The following is a 26,387-nucleotide window of genomic DNA, read 5'->3' as shown; positions in this document are numbered from 1 at the left end:
GGTCCTGGGATCGGAATTGTCCTGATGAAGGCCGGCGTGACCCTATACTCTGGACACATTGCTACGGCTGAAACGTGTCGACAAATTGGCAGTAAGGAGGGGTGTAAGGAGTTCATAATATCCTCCAGTCACCACCATCCTTCACGTTTTTAATCCTGGCCGTAGGGTCCAGGAATACATTTTACGCATAGTGACACCTTCAAGCTAGTTTGAACTCACACTGCACATTGACTTTCGGTGATCCGAGTCAAACTGATAGATTTAAAATAAAAATAATAATAATAATATTTTATATGTTGAGTCTTGTCTTCCCCTACCCTATTGCTCCACCCCAGGCTTTGGTATGCGCAGGGGTGTGCTGAAGCAGCCCTATGATGAAGCATGTCACAAAACTGTGTGAGTGAGGGCAGTATTTCGACACATAGGACGTGCCACCACTAAAACAGATTTTTTGATCACACTCTACTGCTTTTGGTGTGTTTAATGTATAAGAAGACCAATCATGAATGAATAGATTGAGGAATGGGCCAATTTGAGGGCTATTGGTTAAAAGGCAACAACCTATTAACTTATCTTTAGTAAGGGGGAATTTTACTTTCTAGATACCATCCTTTCAAGTCTTCAAGGCACACGTTGTCATATGTGCAGGTCTTGCAATGAAATGGGTCCTTGCTCATACATTTATCCCACTTTTCATATTGCTGGTGATCTTTGTTCCTTGATGGATTCTCTGTTACCCAATGATATAAATTGCCATTTGATGAAGCCTCTTTATGTTCTAGTCCTAACTGAAGCCTCTATCAGAAATACAGGAAGACTGTAATTCTTAAGATTTTTGGGAATATGAAAGTATGCACCATGTCTTGCATCTAACTTGGTCTTTACACCGAATTTACTGACCCGATTCCTCCTTTTTCGGTCTCTCTTACTAGACCACATGTGCTGTCTTGTGCAAGACGTATCGCTAGCCCAAAGTGCTCTTGGTGTCTGCCCATTGCTTATAATTGGTTGGCTTCATTGTCACTCTCATGCATTTGCTTCTTATTCATTACCTTGTGTGGACTTTCCTTCCTCTTCTTGTGTTTGATCCTCCTCTGGAGCATCGACTCCTTACTTGTGCCCCTGTGCTGCTCAAATTCAGGTGCTTCCTCTTTCTTTTCGTTTAAGCACTCCACAAGAGTGCGTGTGTTTTCCAGCTGTCTCCCTAGTGTGCATCTCTTCCTTTTCCGTGCTTCGATGTCTCCTGCCATGTGCTTCTCCCGCTCCTGTTCTCTTCCCTGTTAACTTTTCCTCCACTATCGTTAGTTTGATTCCGTCCCTTCACCCTTTGTGTCGCTTTCCTAAACCGTATGTTTCTTCGCCCGTGTTGCTTTCGACACCCCCCCCCAAAAGGTGCTTTTTCTTGTCCATGCTTCACTCGTTACACTTGAGTTACAGAAAATCTGAGCATATTTGGATCTGCTTCTCAAGGAAACAAATGACCTTCACGAGTTTCAGATCTATTTCACTGGGGAAAGAATACTGCAGCTCCATTTCTAAATTGGCATCGAGGCACTAACATCCCCTGGACCTATAAACATGGTTTGGGGTGCCTCGGTGGAGGAGGTCAGGGCCCTCTGCTTTCTTCTACTAAAGTGCATGACTCACCCTCTGACATGTAACACCAGCTGTGCTCCTGCCCTCCCAGAGACACAGCAGAGTGAGTGCCGCAGAGGAGTAAAGTGGTCGCTCCCTATTTCTTCACCTCAAGTTTTAGGTTGGACTCCAAGTACTCACCGGTTTTACAACATCACAATTTTCAGTTCTCACCTACGAGGCAGGTTTTAGCTGTCTGTAAACAAAAGCATGTTGTGGACCACTGTGCTTTCAGTGCAATGAAAGAGGTGGGAGAGTCTGCAAAAGGGGCCTGGTTTAAAACATTTGAACTACAATCCTGTGCTTTGCAGAGCACACTGCCTGACCAGCAATTATGATTTGTCTGCTATTGCGTTCAGATCTATCGCACAACAAATGTATGCCTGAAACATGGCAGACCTATTGGCTTTGCGAGTGCTTGTCAGCACTTGGGTATACATGAGCAACAGCAATGATTGGGTTGCAATTAATTTGAATTGGGAAGTACAATTGGTACATATATGACTATCCCGATGTGCACAGTGGTGAGAGGCCAAAGACTGGGTGATATGTAATCTGAACACTGTTATAGCCCACTGATTATAACACTGCCTTCAGCCTCCGCACCAGAGCGCTCAAATGTGCCCCATTATGAAAACCCTCCCACAACCAGAACTCACCCAGCCACCTGAATGTACTCGACTCACGTGTAAAACACACAAGATGATGGACGGAATGTTGTACATTGTCAAAACATTCACCCCCAGTCACAGATCTGGGTTAATTATTTTGCTCACAACGCCACCCCAGTTCAGACATGGCCATATGCAAATCAGTCTTGACCCTGTGCCTCATGGGAACAGTCCAGCCCGAACTGCCAAGATATGTCTTCCTTGGACCGGAATTAAGCATCCTAGGACCGGTTTCGGGATTTCACCCCTCTTCAGCTAGGATAGTTTGACTCCAGTGGCGTAGTGAGCACGGGACCCACGTCTGGGCATACCCTTTCCACATTGGGCGAACAGCAAAACACACAAGATGATGGACGGAATGTTGCACATTGGCAAAACATTCACCCCCAGCCAGTCACAGATCTGGGTTTAATCCATCGTTATTTTGCTCACAACGCCACCCCAGTTCAGACATGGCCATATGCAAATCAGTCTTTACCCTGTGCCTCATGGGAACCGTCCAGCCCGAACTGCCAAGCCATGTCTTCCCTGGACCGGAATTAAGCATCCTATGACCGGTTTCGGGGTTTCACCCCTCTTCAGCCAGGATAGCTTGACTCCAGTGGCGTAGTGAGCACGGGACCCACGTCTGGGCATACCCTTTTCACATGGCTCACGTGTACCATATAAACATTGAAAAACCCAATAGCTCAACTTTTTGGAGCGAGACTTCTTGACTTTGCCAATACTTAGTCAATTTGGTTCCCAGTGTAAAACAAAATTGTACAAAAGCAAAGAAAGTTTACAAATGTTAACCCATTTAAAGTATTTGCTTAATGTAAAATGTGCAATGTATACACAGTAACCTATTGCTAACGCCAATAGATTCCAAAAGTGAGAATTACTGGCTTTGCAGATGCTTGTTCTCAGCACTTTTACACTGACATCTAGGCCACACCTTCTATTTCCCCACACCAACCCAACTTTCATGGCATGTAGTCCATGGCTTCTCTAATGACAAACAGCCTGCCTCGTGTATTGTTAACTTCCCCAAAAACTGAATGTCGCCATTTAATCTCCTGACTGTTTCCTTTTTTTCTATATATGTACGTTTATATCCGAGGCATGAAACGTGTTGCCACTGGCCATAATTAAAGCCGGTTATTTAAATGCAATCCTTCCGAATCCAAATAACTGACTAACCTATCCACCACTTAAAATTTACTTGCATGTTTGACTATACTAATTCAACACTTCTCCTCTATGGGTCTCGGAATAGAGTGCTACTTGCCGAAAAAGCCCTTCGACGCCTAGTCAGGAGTAGTAAGCGCTATACAAATGCAATTACAATACAATACAATAATTGTTGATCTAATTTACAGCCCGTTATTGCTCCAGCATGTGTTTTTGTGAGCTAAGGGTTCTCTGACCTCAATTATAAACCATAAGAGAGCTTATCTTAATTTTACCAGACAGCACCTTTGAGCACAGAAATAAACATTAATTATCCGAGGAATTAATTTAAACACGTGATAAATCTAGGCAATATGATTTTTCAGGTTCTATGTGAACGGGGCATGGGAGGAGTGACAATTATTTTTTAATAAGTGTTGTATTTCATACATATGTGATTGATGTGGAGGAGCGAAACCTGGCAGTGCAACTCTTGGGAGTTACCAGAAACCTATAGACTAGAGCTGCAGTCTGCCCAGTGGGTAATAAGAGCTACGCAGTATGCACTCTATGTAGAACTTAATGCCTGGGGAACTTGGAGCGGTGTTGCAAAGCAGCGAATACTGAAATCATTATCAAAAGGACGGACCCGTGATATGCGTTTGGCCTAAAATTGTTGAGGTTCGTCTACAAAGTTCTTTCTAGGATTGAATAAGTAATAGAAAGTGGCTTGCTTGCCACACGCCCTGCTGCTAACTCTCGTCTTGGGGCTGAATGTGGAAGGGAGGGACGCACACTGTACTCTCACGAGGGTACCGTAAACACTCACCTGCTGATCAAGTTGGGAATTAAAAAAAAAAAAATAATAGTCACTGGTGGAAAATACGGCAACTTGTTCCATCACAAACGCACTCTGCTCGTGAGAAATACCTAGACGTCCTAACACGTGGACATCCTTCATATTCATTTATTAATTAATTGTCACGAGCAGGTAGATGCTGTAGAAGGGCGGACACAGTACATCGCGTGGACAACGTTATGGGTGGCGACGAACGTAACCAGGAGAGCTGGCTGGATTCACTCGTCAAATGTGATAAGCTGAGAAAGCACCTCATGTCTGCCAACGATCGGGCGGCTGCAGCACTAACGCGGGGTCATTGAAACACCTAGGCAGAGCGACGTGCTAACAAGTGGAAAGTGTTTAATTACCATATTGTTGGTAAAAGCACTTTTAAATGTAGCTCACCTTGTTTAAGGACAGCCACGCAGCGCTAGAAGGGAAGGAATATTTTCGTTCGGTTAGGCACATCGAGCTGTGAACGGTTAAAAATAGTGAAGTCATGGGCTCCTTTCGCGGCGTTTTCATTATATAACAGCATTTTCTTTCTGCATGGCTTTGTGTATTGCAAACAAAAAATGTGCTCACGTACTGGGTGACCTTTTCCAAATGAAACCGTTTGGCATTCTCACAAAGCTCAACTTCTTGTTCTGTCAGCCTTTTTTAATGATGGATTAAAGGAGAAACGAAATATGGGAAGTCAGGCTTTCTCAGGCTTGTTATTAGACATCGCTCTAGCCTTGAAGTGTTGACTTTATACATTTTTTTCCACCTTGCTAATTACAACACTTTTTTTCTTCATTCATGCATATTTGTTTTTAATTATCTTTGAAAGCAACGTAAAGGTAGTACCGTAACCGAACCTCAAAAATCTGGAAGTACGACTATGAAATGAGGGGATCAGTTATCAAATGGGCCCTAATTTCACCTTCTAAGGTCACAAATCCACCAGGACTCAGAAGTCATGGAGAAACATATTCGGATTGGTGGATTCATTCCAAGTCTTGAGTACAGTGTTGTCCTAACACTGTGGTCACCTCCCGTGTAGGCCTTCTGAATTCGATTAAGATTTCCCAAAAATTACGCAAATTGGCAATATAACATATTAGGCAATTATTAGACACGAAATATGCCTTATTCATCATTCTTGGATACGAAGACCAATTTTACACAAAGTAATAGCGCATGTAACGGGAATAGCAGCACTCACGTTCTATTTGTTAAGACTGTATTAGGATTTGTAACGGAATGGAAGATCGATTATGCGTTGTGACGAAATGGGGAATATTAGCCATTTTGCATAACGAGTGTATCGCAACATGCTAGAAATTCAGGAGTTTATATTGGCGTAAAAAAAAATGTGGCCTGTGCCTTCTCGCGCACTTGTAGAAGCGGACACTTGAGGCCCACCGGTTTTGTGACACGCAGTAGGGAAATGTATAATCTGATTGAAGAGATGCGGTGAGCAGCCAGGGTGCAAATATGTGGACCAGCTTTTCGGTGCAAGCTTCACTACCGAGCCTCTTATGTAATTGTAGTTCTTTTTTGCATTCATAGACTAAGTATATGAGCCATTGTGTTAGTGTGGTGAGGCTTTGAGGCTCTTTGTTAACTGAGGGCCTCAGTCTAAGATGGGCTGATGTCTTTAAGTATCAGTTTGTTGCAGGAGGAGTGTTAGGTGCTTGCGTTTCGAGCATAGCAGAAGATGGCAGTGAAAGCAACAAGGTGGTTGTACTGCTAAATGCTTGTTGGAAATAGACCCATATTGCTGCATCCAGAGAAGCTGGCCATTGATAATATCGAACGAACCCAAATGATGTTGGGACAATGGCTCATCTAAAAAGGTATTCTTAAAAAAAAAAAAAAAAAAAAAATAGAAGAGAAAACGGAAAGTATTAAGATGTATAGACATTTAGGAGATAGAACATTTTCCACATATGGCTTTTGGGTGGCACCCCTCTGCCTTTTCATATTGGGACCCAGGGAAGGAGGTGAATTGCCCTCCGCAGTAGAATCACACCCCCCAGTTTACCCTAGGGTCCCCTAAAGGAGAATATTCTTTCTGTTGGGGGTGCACAGAGAGGTAGGTCTCGCAGTGTAACCAAACACATCGGGGTGTCTCTGAACCCTCGTGGCAAAGATTGCCTGCTTGGATGGGAGTAAGGCTTCATTAAAGAGCCTGGTGTAGAGGACAATTTGGTCTCCTTGGTGTCTTCATCCCCTGAGTTGGAAACGCTTTCACCCTCTCGAGATTAAACTTTTGTGTTGTGGGGGAACTTCAAAACATTAAGCGGGTGGGCCAAGGATGGGATGGCTTGAATATTGCTCTGGGTTTCAAGAAGTTTGATAGTGTACATGACTACGAATCTTCAGACCCTAGATTCTTCTCTTGGAAAGCAATCAAGCATCTGCTGTATGAAATTGGAAAACTGCACTGCAGAAGTCAGATAATTTTTAAGAGCCTGTAATGTGATGGTTGCAAAAATAACAATTGATGGACAGAATGCAGAACAATGTCATACATTCACCCCATTAAAGAGATCTGGGCCTAAATCCATCGTTTTTTTGCTCACCATGCCATTCCAGTTGGGACCCAGCCACATGCAAATCAGTCTTGACCCTGTGCCCCATGGGAACAGTCCAGCCCGAACTGCCAAGCCAGGTCCTCCCTGGACTGGAAACCAGAATCCTAGGACCGGTTTCGGGCTTTCAGCCCTCATCAGCCAGGACAGCTTGACTCCAGTGGCATGAAGAGCACGGGTCCCACGTCTGGGCATACCCGTACCACTGGGGGTGACCAATGCAAAAAGAACAATTGATGAAAAGAATGCAGAACAATGTCATACATTCACCCTGGTACAGAGATCTGGGCCTAAATCCATCGTTTTTTTGCTCCCCATGCTGTTCCAGTCTGGACCCAACCATATGCAAATCAGTCTTGACCCTGCGCCCCAATGGGAACAATCCAGCCCGAACTGCCAGGCCAGGTCCTCCCTGGACTGAAAACAAGCATCCTAGGACCGGTTTCTGCAATTGTGTGTCTTTTGCTTTAACACCCTGAGTGCGCCAGGTATGCCCAGACTTGGGTCCTGGGCTCACTGTGCCACTGGAATCAAGCTATCCTGGCTGAAGAGGGGTGAAACCCTGTAACTGGTCCTAGGATGCTTGTTTCCGGTCCAGGGAGGACCTGGCTTGGCAGTTCGGGCTGGACTGTTCCCATGAGGCACAGGGTCAAGACTGATTTGAATATGGCCAGGTGTAAACTGGGGTGGTATGATGAGCAAAAGAATTATGGATTTAACCCAGATCTCTTGACTAGGGGTGAATGTTTTGATTTGTTCTGCATTCCGTCCATCAATTGTGTCTTTTGCTTCCTCGCCCCTAATGTGATTAGGCCTGGGCGAAAATTTCGGTCCGTTCGCGGAAATTGCGATAATTTGACATTTTCACGTTCCGCGGAGAGTGCGAAAATGTCAAAATTTCCGGTTTCCGCAGCTTGGCGATAATTTGTTTCTTGCTCGCGCTGTAAAATAATACATTCTGGCGCGCGAGCGATCGCCTTACCTGAATCCCTGCATTCGCCGACAAGTTTTCTTGATCCGGTCGCGTTCTCCATGAGATGTTGTATTGTTTTTAGCCATTTGCGCTGTCTCGCGACAGTTCGCGCCCGCAGTGACGTCATGCGTCGCGCGATCACGTCTTTCTTCTCTCGATCATGCACCGCGAGACAACTCAAAACAAGATGGCCGCGCCCGCAAGCAACCACATGGGTAAGTTGGCGGCCCGCAACCATGCAGAAAATCTCGCGAACATGCGGGAAAAAAACTTCCGCATCTTTGCGATATTTCCGCTTGTTTGCGATAATTTTAAACATTTTCACGATAATTTGCGAAAGTTAATTTCGCAAATTCCGCCCACCCCTAAATGTGATGGTAGCATGCAGGGAAACCTGTATGGACTGGATGTGGGGGGTTCTCAAACTCCTTATGCAGTTGTTATCGGAACATTGCTCATGATTGCGTAACACACAGTCACAAGCGCAAAAGCCACAAGGTAGGACTTTTAAATGGTAGTTCTCTATTAATCTTCATTTTTGTTTGATTTTCTTCTTGCAATGAAAAATGCTGGAGACTGCAGAAACAAGTGCTTTTTTTTTTTCTTTACACCTGCATTATTTGTTTGAAAAGAAAGTCATTGCTTCAGCCATTTTCTAATAGACCCTTTTTCACATAATAGCACCCTGTCAGCCTGTTCAGAACTGCAGTGCCTGAGACAAGGGTAGATGCCTGGGTATGCTAGTTTATGTTGAGCACTTTTCACAGTGAATATTCACAACCCAATGAAAACGTGTCCTTGTCTAATATTGGTGTCAGCGTTTCTTGTAGAAATACGAATTAACTTTAATACATATTTATGGCATATTGCTCGATTAAAAAGTGTAAGGAAACGAGTTTAGAGCGAGGTTATTGAGTACTGTAGCATAGTATAGGACGTTAAAAGGAATCTAGGCTACAACCAGGATCAATTTTGTATTCTTGGTTTCTCCAACAAATCCTAGTTAACCAATGCTGTAACTGGATGATCTCCCATTGTCTGAGCTATGCCCATCACCTCGCAGAATGAAGCATAGAAAAAAGTAGTGGGTGGCATTCTTCAACTAATCTCATCTACTTGGGGCTATATACCCGCCTATAGTTTTTTTGCACGTCAAGCCACCCAGACAGCACCCAGCCATATGTAAATCAGTCTTGGTCGTACTACAAAAGGAGCACTTCAGTCAAAACTGCCAGACCAGGTCCCCAGTGAACCACAACACAAGCAAGCACCAACTGGTTTTTGCCTAAGTGTGTCTCTTCAGGTGCATACAAGCTTGATTCTAGTGGCACAGTGAGCACTGGGCCCACTGACATGGCCCAAATAGGTCAAAACTGATCTGGGGTTGCTTCGAGTCCCTTCTGGAGGGGACTTCGACTGGCAGTTTGGGTTGACCTGGGCCGGTGCCCAGCAGGGTCCATACTGATCTGCGCAAGGCTGTCCTCTGTCCAGGGTGGCATGTTGGGCGAAACATGATGGACTGGAATGTGTTGTGAGTGATTGCTAGTGGGTGAGATTATTTCAAGCATTCCATCCATCACCTTGTTTGTTACATCATCTCAAAGATGCTAGTCATTCAGTCCCGTCACCCTGTAATCTGACACCAGAAACTATCCCGTCTCCACACAAGTCTAGGCTGGTTGCTGCATATCTGCATATTTTGTTGAGTTGCATAGCCCCTTCGTGCTTATTGGTTAGGATGTTTCAGACATTGTGAGCCTCTAACAAAAATTAGCATGATCGCTGTAATAGGCGGGAGTGTCAAATTCTTTGAGAAAATTACTGGTGCATTTGTCGTTAGGGTTGCCTTTAACTATTCATGTACATTTTTTCAAGTAATATTGACAGTTGCAATATGGAGGATTGCGGTTTCCCACAAATGTCAACACTATTGCCGGGAGGAGAATGTCCTCTGCATGGTGTACAGTTATGTCCCCTGCTCCAAGTGCCCAACTCTGAGTATCTGGCATCCTATTTATTTTGATATTTGACCCAGCCTCACGCTAAACTAGAGTGTATGTGCCATTTGGTAGATGGAGTTGAAGGTACGGACAGCAGTCTCTGGTTAGGGTGTGACAGTTTTTTTTTATTGATATCAGTATTAAGTCTCTCTTCCTGATCACTGTCTTTGTGGCTTTTAATAGCCAGGAGCAGAATGCTTACACCTCTGTGTGCCTTTGTTGTGGGTGCTCTAGTCTGGCGACGAACTTGCGTTGAGGAACATCGCTCTACATAGAGGCTGCATCTGATACAGTCTGACAAGTACACCTGAAAGGAACATCAAATCGGTTCTGAAGGAGCAGATGCGGAATGCGCATCCTTCTCTGCTGAACCTGTATAAAAGTAGGGGCTGTTAATCCACTTAATATTCCAGTTCCAACTTCTCTCTGACCAGGGAGGGGGCGCTCCAGCGAGTACCCAGAGGACTGCTCTTCAACCAGGGTTGGAGCGGCAAGCTTCCCCAAAGGTGAGTGGACATCATCTTAGATCTGATCTGAAGAAAGAGTGGTCTCCCTGTTTGGAACCGCATACAAGTACCCTGCTTGCGAAAAGAGGGAAGCAGTGAGCCAACCCTGGAAGAGGAGTTGACTACCAATAAGGACAGGAAGGAGTTGACCCTGAAGTGGAGGGTACATGCACCGTAGACCTCCGAAAGCATGGCTGATGTGCTTCTGGATTGCAGCCTGTCACCCTCCCCCTAGCGAAAGATCTGTGGCACTACCTGTAATGTTCCCAAGAGGTTCTTGCCGCAGAACCATCTGTTGTGAAGTCTATGGCACTTGCCTGAAGTGTGACCAAACAAACTGTTGACAAGTCTTTAGCACTTACTTGAAGTGTGCACCCAATTGGACTGTGACAATGCTGATGCTGAACCTATAAGTGCTTAAGTGGCTCAACTGCTCCCAACTTGACTCAAGAAACGAAGCGGACTGCATCCCCACGTTGACCCCAGGACATTCCAGAGGATACGCCAACTTACCAGCCAGTACATGTGGAAGTGGGACCCTGTGATTATCTGTAATCTCCAATTTACCACTAATTCATCATGTGCCTGGATGAAGGCCGATGCCGACTGTGACCTAACTTTGCTGCATCTGCCCACTCTCACATCTGCTCCTGAGACCAGGAGTGGGGGGCTGGCGCACCTGCTGGAGGCACATCTTTCTCAAACCGAGGGGGTATATTGAGAGATCTGTGCTGAGCTCTGACACAAAGACTCACTTTTGTGAGAAAAGTAAGGCACAGATACTGAATGTACACTTTACCTAGGGTGGGCGGTTAGCTGCACTTGTGCCAGAGAGCTACACCAGATTGTATTTGCTCTATAGAAGAGGGGCAGTTGAAGGGTTAGCATTGGGGGTACCTTTGCCTAGGGTTCAATGGTCATGTTCCGGAGCCTTAGATTACCTGCATATTGTAGAATTTAGTATTGCTTTTAAATTGTTTTAAAAGTACTTGCGTTTTATAAAACGCAAGTATTGGGGTGGATAATCTGTTATTTTGCTGCTTGTTGTGTGGTGAGCTTGATGTAACCTCACACTAACCTTCCTGTGAAGCCTATGACTGCTCACCATCGCTAAGCAGAGTTAAGTGCTGAAGGGATTGCATTTGAACCAGTTTGCAGAGCCATAATAGATCAAACCCAGAGACATCAGAGACAAATAACCTCCGCTGTCATGGCTGAGACCAAGTAGTCCCTGCTTGCCTGTGGCTCTCCAAATGGGGTTTCATACACCTTTGTTTTCTAGACCTGCCTGAAGGGACCAATCTAGGTTTTCCACCAGTACATCCCCATGGAAGGTGCATCTGGTCAGCTGCACATAGGCAGATACGACTGCATTGTTCACTGGGGAAAGCACCTTTCTAGACTGCTTAAGTGGGAGACTATTTTCCTGTTTAAAAGTTTGGACCCTTGTATTCTAAAGGCTACACAGGCTTAGCTTAGCGTGAGTTGTTGCCCTTACCGACCCTCTGAAGATCTACTTTGCTGCTAATGTTTACAGAATGGAGGCCCCTAATTAGCCCATGTATTGGCACTTCAAACAGCTGCTTGAGTCTCTCTCTATTCCTCATCCTAGAGCAGAGGAAGGATCCCTAAGATCTCTGCAGTTATATGCTCCAGTCAGCTTAGTGTCATTGAGCACACTGTAGCACTTATTTTTTGCAATTTTGAAAAACTTTATTCGTTATTTGATTTTTTTAGTCACCCATTAGCTGGTTGACTTGCCAGCTAACAAGATTGGGAGAGGCCTAAAGAAAGCCCTTTGAACTGTTGGACTTGCTACTATTCTGCAAGTCAGACTATTGTCATCACTGATGTGCTCACCCTTCCTTCTCACCCTCCACACCGCCACCCGAGTGAGAAGCCGCAGATCAAGAGGCACTTTTGCCTATAGTTTGTGTGATAGCCTCATTTTGGGTGGCCAGAACCACTAGCCCTAAACTCAGGAGAGATGCTTCCTGATGTGAAGTCAGTAAAAGCACTTTTTCGAATTGGAGTCATTGCCCTTCATTTGCAGGTCACCAGGAATACAGGCTGTTTTCATCGCCGTTGCTTTTTTAGGCCTCCCCTAGCGTTGCAGCGCATGCGCTGCTCGCTTGGCCAGACATATAGTTAGAGAGGAGATTTTAGAAGGGGGATCGAAGCCCCGCCCCTCATTTTCATTGGTTGGTGTCATAGTTTGTTAAACGGTGGCCTGCCATTGGAAATGGGGTTTTGTAGTAGCTGCCCTTTCTCCTTTTCAGACGGCCCATCCGGACAGGCTCGTCTGCTTCACGACTGTCGTGAAGCACATTCTTATGTTCACTCAGCCGTGTGTTTATTTTTGCATTGTGCTTTCACTTTAAGTGAAAGCGTGATGCAAATATAAACAAGCAGCTGAGTGAAAACAGATGGCTAGGCTTTTTGTAAACTTTCTGCATTGCCTAACCCTCAGTTTGCCACCTGTTTCCAAACTTTATTTTGCCGCTGCTACTAAACGGTGCATAGCTGACATATGCCACTGGGCTCCAGAGCTCGGAGGACTCCCTCCATGTATGCTTGCCTCCTTCACAATCTGCTGGCGCCTCACCACACATTCAATGTATAACCTGTGATGATGCACCCTTTTAAAGGCAGCCAGATGTCCTCGTTGACATTGCGTTAACGGCAGTTGACTGATGACGAGTCAGGGCTCACTGTGTCCAGGGATTCGCTAAAGGAAACAATGCCTGAGGCGAGTGTGCAACATGAAACGCACCCTGGGCGCGCTTCTTTGGAAGTATGCATACGTGGCGGTTTTAAATGAGGTCCATCTGTCGCCGTGCGCCGTCCCCGCTGCAACAAAGCTCGCAGAAAACCTCTGAACCACACATGTGTGGTGGGTGGTGTGGAGTTTGGGCGCGGAAGCCTCTAGTGGTGGGTGGCGGTATGTGGTGGTGATCGAGTGAGAGATGAAATCTAGCAGGAGTCTCAATTCCCTGTTAATGCGTCTCACCTTCTATTTTACATTATGGATAATTCCATCACTAGTGTCGCAGACTCGCGCACGCAGACTATCCTCATGTTTTGCTAAAAAAAAAGTGTATTTTTGCTCCATGTGTACATTTTCGATGCAAACAATCTATTTTTCTCCCTCGCTCCTCACAATAAAAGGATGTTTGGAGAACTCTTATTATTCATACACCTTCATGCCACCATTTTTAGTGCAGTGTTACGTGTATATTCAGAGTGGTAAAACGCATTGGGAATGGTGGTTTAAACTCGCAAAGTTCTGAAGTTTTTTAAAACTCCAGAATGCCGCTCCCTACTTCTAAGCTAGAAACGCTAAATAGTTAACATTTTTGCCTACTTAAGTTTCAGTTCGGTGCATAGATCGTCCACCTGTAAATGTCACCAGGGTCTGCCGCTTGCAGAGCCAAGTAATTATTTTTGGGACACCTATAATGTAGGTGCATAAACAAAATTCTGCTATTTGAGCGCATTGGCCAAATTCATTAACCCATTTGCTTGATTTGTTCAAGTTAAACAAAAAAAGACTTAATTTTCTAGCGCAAAATCGCTTCAGTGGGCCCGTGACTCAGTGTGCCTGCGTTTGTGATCACGTGCCTCAGTGCACCCGTGTGCCTCTGTGTTAGTGTGTCTGTCTCATGGGGTGCGTGTGTTTCTCAGCGTGTGCGTGCATGTGTGCCTGTTTGTAGTGCGGTTTCTAGGTATGTCTGCATGCGGGGGTCAACAGGGTGTAAAATACATTGTTATTTACAACGCCATTACTTGATTAATGCTTCACGAAGGAAAAAAAAAAAAAATGCCAATAGCTCAAAACAATGTCATTGCTTGACCTATTTGTTATGCTTAGCTGTGCTTGTTTGTTATGCTGAGCATTCCGTTATGTTGTCATGGGAATATTCTGTGGGTGAATTCCATACAATGTCAGTTGGGACCTCTCCTTGACTATGAGAGGAGCGGTGGCTCGTTGATCCCACATTAAAGCTTACTGACTAATGTCACAAGTGTCTGGCATATTTGTTGAGCTTTGGAGATTACAACACTATTGCATTGTAAATGCTTGTTCTGTATTGCTGTCGGTTTTTGTGCCTAGTTGCTTTTTCCGGATCTTTCCAGTAAGGTTCATGGCGTCTTTCAAAGAGGGGTATTTAATAGAATGTAAATTATTAACTACACTAAGATTCTGCACGTTGTCCTTTAAAATAAAACTGTGGTGTTCTCAGTTTATGAAGGTCGAGGGAGGGCATGGGAACACAATACAGCTCAGATAAGAGTATTAAATGGGAAACCAATAGTTTTGTTTAAAGGTGGACGTGAAAGCGAGTCTGAAAAGAAGAACAACATCTCAATTGATACCTTTTTTGGGTGTTTGCTATCTGCCTAGCAATCTTGTTATATTGAAAATAAATATTGACCTAAACGAAACGCAAAGAAACGGAAATATCATGAAGATATGGATACCATATATGGGTCAGTGTGAGTCTACTGTAAAATAGCAAAAGATTAAGTAGATGGAAGGGGTGGAAGTTGGAGGGAAAGCCATGGAAAAATGGGGCAGGGGGGCAGGAAACGGGAAAAGATGGGAGGAAGAGAAGGAAAGGCAGTAGACAATTGGAGTGGGAAACTGGAATGGATGAGAAGGTAAAGATGAAAGATGTAACAGATGACCGGGAAAGAGATCAAAAGAGTGGAAGAGAAGTCCTCTTTTGTGGAGAAAAATAGAGAGACGTTTGGACCGAGAATGATGGAGGTTGAAGCAAGGTACTGTAAGGGAAATGGCACCCTGGAAAACGAAGTGTCTGAAAGAGAGAAGCAAAAATGTGCAGGGACACAAAAAGTAGGGTAGTGGGTCGAGGACCAGGCAAAGGAAGCGAGAGAGGAGGCAGAAAACTCCCTCCCAGTAAAACTGAATCCAGAGAAGAATATGATCACAAACAGAGAAGGGCCCAGGCTGAGCAAACACGGCCCCAGTGCTTGTTGAGGTTTCCTTTGCTGGTGTTCTCAGTTGAATACTTTGGTCTTTACTCAAAATCCATGTACAGTAAATTAAGTAGTCAAAGTTTCTCTGCAGCCATTGCTAGTAGTGCTTCGATAAGACTGTTGTGATTGCAAGGCATGCAAGTATCAGTCAGTATACTTTCTTTTAGTTAAGTCATGCAGTGTATATAAAACGTGGATAGAAAGTTGCATTTAACAGTATCATAGGAAAGCAAGGCGTGACATACTTTATGCACAGCATACTTTGATTAGTGCAGCGCCTGTGTCTCCTTATAAGATTATTCAGAAAAACAATCTTAACATGTATTCCAGCATGTGTATTAGAGGAAGGGAATAATGTGTTATCCTGCTCCTTTTTAGAGACTAAACTAACTGCATCGGCGTTTAGGAAATAGCCTTGTACAGACTTTCTGACGCATAGTATCATAGGTTTTAGGAACGACTCCAGTTGGTTCAAAGCCAAAGACATTTTTGTAAGTCGATTCCCGGATGATCCGCCGACGACAGGGGTAATTTTAATTAGTATCACTGGTACTGGTAATAGTTAAGCTACATTGATGGGGAAACGTAGGCAGTCATGGTGTTTTCCTGTATAGTTATCTATTTGTGATAGTGTCATCCGATACTAAGTGTTTTTTTTCTCTAAATATCCCCCATTGTAGGAAGATATGAATTTGAATGAAGACCGGAAAGCACCTTTACGAGGAAAGGACTTGCACATAAAAAAAGAGATGGTTATGCAATATATCAACACTGCTTCCAAGCCGGTAAGTAGAGTTTCTCAAGAAACTGAGGCTCAGAAGTACTGACACAACACAGGCTCGTTCTGACTCCCTCCAATCTTCAGAATGTTTCCAGCACGAGTACAGTTAATGATTCGGGCCGCAACATGGCACTTCACCTCAGTTTTGAAGCCTAGCAGTCTGACATTCATTTATACACCTTGAAAGTTAATGTGCTTGCAGTTGAATTGCAACATCCTTTTTGATCGTCTGCATCCTAGAAGTCCTCTTTGCAACTTTTTAGCACAGGCTCTAAAATCTGAATCTGCTTTAAACTGTGTATAGTGCGGACATTTATAAATAGTTTAACTTACAACAGATGCCTAACTCTGCACCAACTCCGGTTGTCGGTCTTTAGAACTTTGCCACCATGTTAGAATGGAGCACAGCTCAAAATCCATCAATTTACAGCAATTTAGAGTTCAGTCAATGATAGGTTTGGTAAAGTTTTAAAAGTTTTCTTTCTCATTGAGAGGTTAGTAATATTTTTTAGGCCTGGGCGGTAAATTCCGTTCCGCTCGTGGAATTTGGGTAATTTTGCGTTCCACGGAGAATGCGGAATTGCCCAAAAATCTGTGTTCCAAGGTTTTATGAAATTTTTTGCTTGTTCGCATTCTCAAAATGCGTGTTTGCGAGATATTTCCCCCCCCCCCCGAGCACGAAAACGGCGTTCACGAACAGGAAAAAAGCATCGCGAACAAGCAATTCCGCATGTTCGCGGAATTTCTGCGTGCTCACGTAGATTTTTTTACCATTTCGCTGAGTTTTGCGAAGCGCGACTATGCATATTCCTTCCACCCTTAATATTTTTGTCTTTTATTCAGAATATTCAGAATAGTCAGATGTATCCAGTTAAAAAAATTTCAAGAAATATTTGGTTAGAGGCAGCGTGAAAAATAACAGCGTTTTCCATAAAGTAATTAGTCCCTATCTTAATCTAAAGAACCTAACCTAACCTTGCATGAAACCCATAAAGAGTTCCTTGTGGAAAAGAGGAGGGATTTGAAACATCAAGCTAATAGTCGCAAGAGAAAAAAACTCCTCAATAAGAGCAGTTCTGGAAACTCAGCTGAGTTCACCCACAGTTGTAACAACCATCAATTGAAGTTAAAAAGAAATTAATCACAGCAGTAGCTTTGATTCAACATAGAGAAACTAAATCTTCTCAGGAAGGGTAAGTAAAACAAGAAAATCACTGTTAGCAGGAGCTTACAGTAATTCAGGCTGCACAACAAGGTACTAAAGGGCAATGTAATAAAAACAGTGGATTTGGGGCAATAATAGTCATCATTCTTCTGGTCCCGAATGTACCAACTTCATGCTGAATCTATTGCCCTGACGAAAAATAAGACTTGATAATGCGATTAGTCAAAGGATACATTATTCATTTGTGAGGAATGGAATACCTTGCTTAGGATTATCAACGTCACGTCATACAGGCTACATGGTAAGAAATGATTCTAATGGGCCTTGCTTTTGAAGGCTGTAGAAATGTCACAATGAGTTGTTGCGTCCTCACTCCTGCCCTTTTAATGCTAGAGGATTATGTTGGATCAATGATTTGAGAAGAAAAATGGCTTCCTGTTTGAACTTCTCTTCGGGTTGTAATGGGAGTGGTCCATGAGATTGAGTTACCTAGGAGAGTTGAGGTTTGTTTCTCTGTGACATATTTTTTATTGTTTGACTCTGTGTAGAAATGCCATTTTCTGTTGCCTGAATATAGAGACCTTCCATCTTACTTGAAGACTCCTTTCAGACCTGAGGACATCGCTTCAGGCTGCTTTCCTTTTGTGGTTTAGCAGTGTTGGATATTGAGGGTACCTGTGTAGAGATTGTGAAGCATGAAATGATCAGCCTCTTGTGTAGTTCTGAGCAAGAAGCAAGGATTGTTCTTTTTTGATGCCTTGTCAGGCCTGTGACGTAATGGCAGCTACTGAATTCTCATCAATGCACATGGTTAGTCCGTTAAAAATCAACATGTTAAACTGAGGGTCCAACGATAAATATGTTGAGAGTAAAGTCCTAATGAGTTTCAGCTGGGCTGTTGCATGTTAAGTTACCATAATGTTGAGAAGTTTTACTTGATAATACGATATATGTTTGATTTCCTCTTAATTGGTTGTTCTAATACTGTAGCAATGATTGATATTTTTTCCATATCCTCTTAGTGACATTGATAGTGTAAATGTTTAAATGATTTTTTTAAGCCAAGAAATATGAACGTATTTAAAGAACATAGGCAATGTTCCACCAGTGAAAGCACTAACTATTCTAGTCATACATGAATAATAGTTCATGTAGGTATAGTTAGTGCTTCTTGGCAATAAGTATTTCTACATGATGCATAGTTCTGTTGGTGACCACATTGTTCCTTTAGAATGTTTAGTGCTTCAACTGAGTGGTTATTTATTGGCCTGTGGCCAAAACGTAGGAAATGTTGTACCATATATGGAAGTATGTATTTCTGGGTTAAAGGGCATCTTGTTCCAATAGAAGGTGGAAATTGGTGTTCTGTGACTGAGATGTCCTGCGCATGATTATGAACATAATTCTGAATGTCGTCAAGAACCTTGTACTGTGTTCTGGTTGCCACAGGGAATCAATGTAATTAAAGGTGGATTGATGAAATCTGGCCTTTCTTCCTCTTATTGAAGGTAAAACAACTTTTTCTGAAGTTGTTGGACGAATGGTGGAGGGAGAGTTGGAAGATTGAAATTCCTGTAACCTCCGCTTGTGAAGAATTGAGTGTAGCTGGTGATTGACAGCTGTTCTTCCTTAATAATGTGTTTCAATAGACGAAGCTGCTGACATCCAAAGTTTGTCACAATTCTAAACAAACCCCAAAACGGTCTACCTCTTACAGTGACACCAAATATCTACGCATTGATTTTGCAGGAGAAGAAGGGGCTTTGAAAAGCTTAGGTAAGACGCAGTAGACCGCAGAACTGGCTAATACTTTGCAACCGTAAGGAAGGGGTTCAATCTAGTCTTGATTGAGGTACAGTCTGCTGTTATGTATCCATGAATGTCGGCTCCAATTAACCAAAGAGGTCATGTATGTATGATTAATCTTGAAAACAGTTATTGCTGGGTTTTGCCTGCAAGCATTCCTGCATGCATTTGAAACATAATACCATATGTTTAGATGTGGTTGAGGTGCTGTAGGCAATGATGAACCAGGAGAAAATGGGGAAATTATGTAAGTGATGTTAACATTGTGGCAGGCAAGAGTGGCAAGGAGATTCTGAGCAAGAAACCCAAAGTGATACCCAAATCACTTGATGACATTTCTAGGTAAGGACCACAACCATTGAAGTGCTGGTGGTAGACAGTTTAGAATATTAAAGAGAAGTGAAGACAAAAAATTGTAAGATCTGCTCTGTTAACTACTTAGAAAGCAAACCGAAGGAGATGATGGACGGAGCGCTGAAACTTTTCAGACACTCACCCCCAGTCACAGATCTGGGTTGAATCCATCATCAGGGGGAGGACCTGGCCTGGCAGTTCGGGCTGGACTCTTCCCATTGGGCGAAGGGTGAAGACTGATTTGCATATGGCTAGGTCCAAACTGGAATGGCATGGTGAGCAAAAATTTAGGCCCAGATCTCTGTACTGGGCCTAATGACATTGTTCTGCAGTCTGTCCATCAATTGTTCTTTTTGCATTTCTCACCCCCAGTGGTACGGGTATGCCCAGACGTGGGTCCCGTGCTCTCCATGCCACTAGAGTCAAGCTATACTGGCTGATGAAGGCTGAAAGCCCGAAACTGGTCCTAGGATGCTTGTTTCCAGTCCAGGGAGGACCTGGCCTGGCAGTACGAGCTGGACTGTTCCCATTGGGCACAGGGTCAACACTGATTTGTATATGGCTGGGTCCAAACTGGAATGGCATGGTGAGCAAAAAAACGATGGATTTAGGCCCAGATCTCGGTACTGGGGTGAATGTATGACATTGTTCTGCATTCTGTTCACCAATTGTTCTTTTTGCATTTGTTACCTACTTAGAGTGCATCCACCCAAACACCTGGCATGGCTGACTGTATGCCATATCTATGGTGAAATCCGGCCTTCCATTGATCCACAATGAGTGACGAAGCCCCTGAATTGGCTATCCGCCTACTTGCCAAAGAGTTAGCTATGAGAGTTTGGATACAGGCAAGGGCAACTAGACTTGTAGTTCTAGAGACAAGTTATTGATAGCAGGGAGGTTTAAATCAAACTTGTGTGATTTAGAAAAGGATTTTTATGCTAAAGAATTGCTAAAAATAAGTTTTATTGTGTGTCGGTCTACAGTGTGTGCAGCAGACAAATACAAAGCAGGATTCAGTGCAGATCTTTGAAGGCTTTTTTCAGAAACAACCTTTCATTAGGGCAGAGGATTCTGTCGCTCTTCCACTTACCTCGTTGTACCAGTGTACATGTGAAAATACAATCAGCTGTTAATCAGTTTACGAACGTCACTACCTGGTATGACTTTGAAAGGGAGTTAGCCGCCACCCCTATTTCTCGGAGCGGTCCCTTGGTTTGGAATCTCCCATGCACACTTCCAAAATGGCCCTATATGCGTCTAAAATAAAAGCATGTGCAAAAAGGATTCTATGTGAAGGATAAAGCGGATTGTAACCTAGACAGGAGATTACAGTGGGCTTTCACCTCTGAGCCGTGTGTGGAATAATGAAAATGTGATTCACAACCTCATCCCTTCAATCACTGGTGGTTGTGTCACTATCATTTATTGTTTATTGAACTTCTCTTCCTTAGAAGCTCAAAGCGGGGTTCCGTGCAATCAATGCTAGAGTCGATGCGCTATCCTCTCGGCTTAATCGCATGTGGGAATGACTTGATAGACATGACACACGCCTCAACGCGATAGAGGAGTGAGTATCCACACATGAGGACCATTCCACCACCATGACTCGCCGCTTAGAACGCGCGGAACGTTTATTGAAAACTGTAGCGATAAAGAACGAAGTCCTGGAGGCCAGGTCTCGAAGAAATAACATCTGCATTCTTGGCCTTGCAGAATCAACCAACATGGGCCGTCATGAGAAATTTGTGGAATCCCTCCTTACTGATGTATTTTGTGCTGAACAGTTCTCCTCTGCCTTCATAATCGAAAGGGCACTCAGATCCTTGGGCCCCCGCCCTCCACCAGGGGTGCCCCTGCCCAATTGTGGCCGGCATCTTGAATTACAGGGACCGCGAAGCTGTCCTCTGGCTTGCCTGAGAACATTCTCCACTGTAATTTCAAGGCCCAACTCTGTCTATCTATCCTGATTTCACGCTGGCAGTGCAGGAGGCTAGACGCAAATTCACTAAAGTGAAGGCACAATTTGAAAAATGGACTTAAATGCGGCTTTGTATACCCAGTGAAATTACGTATACCTGTTGGAGATAAACCCATATACTTCAACAGTCCTTCGAAAGCTTTGGCCTTCTGCAAGCAACTGAAGGTCAACAATCTCGATCACCGTTCAACCTCTAGCCACCAGTCATCTGACAGACCACTTACTTTCATTGCGGAACTTTCCTCTCCCTGACTAACTGATACTCTCCTGGTGCTACAGAGTGGTTTGCACAGTTCCTGATTTAACTTCTGAGCAATAGCTTCGGAAGCGCTACCAGCATGGACGATCTACTGGCTCAGTCACGTCCGATTTCCACTACCTATGAACGACCCGCCTCAATGTTTTTACATACTGGGCCTGAGGCGTTGCCCGCCTCGCTCGGATGACTCTGATTGTTCCAAATTGTTTTTGTTTTGGGGTCAGATGAAAAGGAATTCGCCAGGCCCTTCTCGTCCGGTGTGGGTGGAGGGTGGGTGGCATGGGACCTATGCACCTAGGTATTCGTTTTACTGGTTTCCCCTTTACCCAACCCCCCGAGTGTGCTCCAAACAATAGTTGGTGCACCCTGTGGCACAGAGGCCACTCTATTATACTACTCTGTAGATGGGCACTCCTAGGGCAGAGGTTTAGGCAAATATGCTGACCTGGAACATCCGTGGTCTTCACAATCTGAGAAAGTGTAAGCTAGTACTCTCCTACCTGCACACATTGCATTAAAATTTCCTTTCTGCAGGAAACCCACTTACTCTCACAAATGTCCCCTCTGTTCGCCTCCTCATGGGGAGCGCACAGATACTTCACTGGGTACAGCACATATTCAGTGGGGGGGGGTCTGCATCCTCATACACCACAGTCTCCTATTTGCCCACCACTCTACAATAGCCGATGACCAGGACAGGTACATACTGAAGGCTGGAACTCTGCTGGGGAGGGAGATGGTGCGCTTCAATATTTACGCTCCCAACTCAGACGACCTATCCTTTTTCAACAGAATAACTTATCTCCTGGACAGATTTGACCCCAAAGTCATTTTCATTGTTGGTGATCTAAACTTATGGCTAAACTGCTGACGTGACACTTCAGGCAACAGCCTAGGCAATAAGCCCCAATAACTTCAGGCCCTCCACGCCTTGCTATCCTCCCAGGCTCTCCGAGGTGCCTGGCGCACACGCTATCCCAACACACCTGGTTACACTTTCCACTCAGCCCCTCACTCAGTCTGGACACAGCTCGATTATTGGTTCCTCTCCGCCACCTCCTGTCACTGGATTAGGGATGTTAAAATGCACGCACCCTCTCCGATCACGCCCCAGTGTTACTACAAGTCTCGTTCCCCCATGCCACTAGGTGGAAACGCAGACGGTCCTTTCCCGCATCTGCGCTACTAGACGCGGTGTTCCGATCCAAACTCTACACAACAATCCTAGAATATTTTGAACTTAACTCGGAGTGCTGCGATCCTTATGAGGTGACGTGGCCAGAATCGAAAAGGAACTAGCGGATATCGACTTGCCTGATATCCCTGCCCCCACGCGCACTGCACTACATAAACGCGCGGCCCTCATAACCAAATTTAACAAGCTAGCTGATAGGGAGGCCCGACTTCTAGGCAGGGACAGCGCAGCACGCCGTTAAGGGGATGGAGAACGCCCAGGTAGAACACTTGCTCTTCTCTTGCGTTCCCCCCCCCCTCCCCCCAGGGGAGCGGGATATATTACATCCTTAAGCCTGGATGACTGCACCAATGTCTCAGACCCCACTGACATAATGCGGGAACTAGTTGCGTATTTCAAATCTCTTTGCGCCTTCCGGCTTCCCCTGACTTTACACAGCTTATGGCTTACCTGGAGGAGGTGGCGATGGTGCGGCTTATTTCAGGCCAGGCACAATTCCTCAGTAAACCCTTCTCCGCTGAGGATGTATCCCAGCCGATAGATTTGCTGGACGGGGCAAAGGCACCCGGATTGGACGGCCTCACTGGCACCTTTTTAAAAAGTTTTTAAGCAAACTCTAGTTCCACACCCAAGTATAAGCAGAGGCGTTGGAAAAGGGGACACTCCCCCCTTCAATGCATGAAGCGGCGATTACATTACTTCTGAAACCTGACAAAGACCCTACAAAATGCTCTTCCTATCAATGCCTCTCACTCCTAAATTACGACCATAAGATCCTTGCTAAGGCATTAACAAATAGGTTATCACTCCAATTAGACCAGATCCTCACGCCCTTTCAATCTGGGTTTATCTCCCACAAATCCATGACATTGAACCTCAGAACGATATTCTTGGTGCTCAAGAGTGTCCACATCGACACCCGCGGCGGTTGCCCTCCTGGATGGTAAAAAGGCTTTCAAATTCACTCGAATGGCCTTTAATTCACGCTACACTCCATAAGCTGGTCATCCTTAGTGGCTTTAATTCTCTAGTAGTCAGTCTCTTATACTCCCTGCCTACAACCCGCATACGGGTGAACAACTCACTCTATGATCCCTTCCGAATCTCACGTGGCACCAGGCAGGTGTGCCCGCTCTCACAATTACTGTTGTTCGTTGAGATGGACCCCCTGATCAGGCACCTTCGAGAGAAGCATCTTCATCGGGACCTGCGGTTTAGACACGGCCCTCTCCTGGTGACTGTGTATGTACCCTCCACAAACTTGATCTCCACACTTTAGGAGACTTATTCCCTGACGGACACGTTAAGACACAATTTGATACACCCCATGAGACTGCGATATCCTACGTGGATAAATTCATCCTAGCTAGGCTGCAAGGCACTCGACGCTCGGTCGTGGCAACTTACCCACTTGCACCCACGGAGTTCCCCCTCTTACTTTGCTCATAAACGATCCAGATGGCTCACACTTGACCACTGAACTATATAGATCATATCAATCAATCAGAGCATTTGTAAAGCGCACTACTCACCCGTGAGGGTCTCAAGGCGCGGGGGGGGGGGTGCTGCTACTGCTTGAATCTCTAGTCTAGCTCTAAAGCGCACAGTTGACCGCGGTGTCCGTTGGCGATGGGAGGAGGACCAGGGACATCTCCTATCGGACACAGACTGGGCTTATTTCTGTGCCCAGACTAAAAAAGTCTCTCCCAATCACTGCCATAAGTTATTGCACCTTAGATTCCTCCATAGAGCATACATCACCCCATAGGAGATGGCCAAATAGGACACTTCTAGGTCCTTGCAATGCCCTAAATGCTGCATACTAGATGCCAATTTTGCACACATTGGTACAGCAAACAAATGTTGGACTGAATGCTGACAATGCAAACATTCTCCCCCAGTCAAAAGATCAGGGTTAAATCCATTGTTCTTTTGCCCACTACACCACCCCAGTTTGGACCCAGCCATATGCAAATCAGTCTTGACCCTGTGCCCCATGGGAACAGGCTTGGCAGTTCGGGCTGGACTGTTCCCATGAGGCACAGGGTCAAGACTGATTTGCATATGGCTGGGTTCAAACTGGAACGGCACGGTGAGCAAAAAAACGATGGATTTAGGCCCAGATCTCTGTACTGGGGTGGATGTATGACATTGTTCTGTATTCCGTCCATCAACTGTTGTTTTTGATTTTGCACACATGACATGGGTCTGCCCTCAGATCAGTGCTTATTGGATTGCTATATTCCAGACACTATCCCTCATGATCTCTGTAACAGTCACACCATCCCCCATGCTTGCCTTACTGGGAAATGTCACAGAAGTCCAGGTCTGCTACCGTAGACTCGCAGCCATTGCTTTGATGTTGGCTAAGAGAGAAATTGCTATACACTGGGGTAGTCGGGTCTGCCCTACTAAGGAAGCGTGGATCTGTAGTATGACGTACTGTGACATGCAGAGCAAGATATATTCCAACCTCTTACCTCCCGCCCGAAAGATGTCTGGCAACACCTCTGGGTTTATCTCCTCTCCCTATTACCCAATTCACAGTTCACACCCACCCCCAAGCCGCCACTACAATGACAACGAGCCCCCAAACATCACCCTCCCCTTCGTCTCCTGCTTTTAGTCACACTTGAACTGAAGTGCGTTTCGACTTTCCCATCGGCAACCCCCCTAGATGTAGGAAGAGGTGTGGCACCACGGCCAAGGCGACTGACTCCGAAATCTGGGGATCACGGTTCGATCCCCAGCGCCAGATTAGCCCAGCACCATGTGACTCTGGGCAATAGCTTGCTTAATCTTCCCGACGGCCCCCAGCGCCTAGAGACCCTTACGGGTGATTGTTCGCGCTTTACAAATGTGGATTATTATTATTATAGGTGTCCTTATATCTTCTACTACTACTCTTTGTTCACCATCTCGTAGGACTGTGTGTGTCCCCCGAACCTCCATTCCTGCCTTCCCTCCTTCTATTGCACCCCCTTATGATTCGGTTTTCTGTTGGTTTCCTCTGTTTATTCTAAAGTTACTTGTTGCCTTGCATACAGCGGTAGATACCGCCCATTCGTACAGTAATGATGTTAATACCATTGATAACGTCGCTATGATGCCTATTCCTACTCTCTATTAGAGAGTCCTTTGATCACTATAACAGAAACAAGTCATTCCAGCTGCATGTTTTGTTGTTGCTATTTTAAAAAAAATCAGTAAAAAGAAAAAAATGAAGAACTTTTCTTCCTTAGTGGAACTTGTTTACAGTTTACTAAGGGATATAACTCCTGAACACGCCACCTCTAGCCTTACCTGGCAAGGTAGCAATGCTGCGGAGCGATGGAAATACTGCTGTTAGCTCACACTGTTTCATTCACACAGCACTGATCAAGCTAGCGTGCCAAGCCTGTCAGCAAAAGTTATTGCATATGCTTGCTGGCATATTCCTCCCCTGGGCCACTGCATTCAGTGGTGTGCGCAGCGGGGTCCTGGGAGAT

At 44.8% G+C, this 26,387-nt stretch overlaps 1 protein-coding gene across 3 annotated transcripts in view; it reads left to right on the top strand.

Annotated features, from left to right (window-relative positions):
- The window catches only part of DIAPH3 (diaphanous related formin 3), a 2,278,729-nt gene that overhangs the window by 291,423 nt on the left and 1,960,919 nt on the right, over window positions 1-26,387 (top strand). For all 3 annotated transcript variants that reach the window (XM_085621985.1, XM_085621986.1, XM_085621987.1), the window contains one exon: window positions 16,039-16,143. In XM_085621985.1, the coding sequence (XP_085478111.1) occupies window positions 16,039-16,143 (105 nt within the window). The remainder of the gene's footprint in view (window positions 1-16,038; window positions 16,144-26,387) is intronic.

The sequence above is a fragment of the Triturus cristatus genome, chromosome 8, assembly GCF_964204655.1.
Source record: "Triturus cristatus chromosome 8, aTriCri1.1, whole genome shotgun sequence".
In the NCBI taxonomy this organism is placed as follows: Eukaryota; Metazoa; Chordata; class Amphibia; order Caudata; family Salamandridae; genus Triturus; species Triturus cristatus.
The sequence above is the reverse complement of the archived record's forward strand: the minus strand, read 5'-3'. Positions and strand labels throughout refer to the sequence as shown.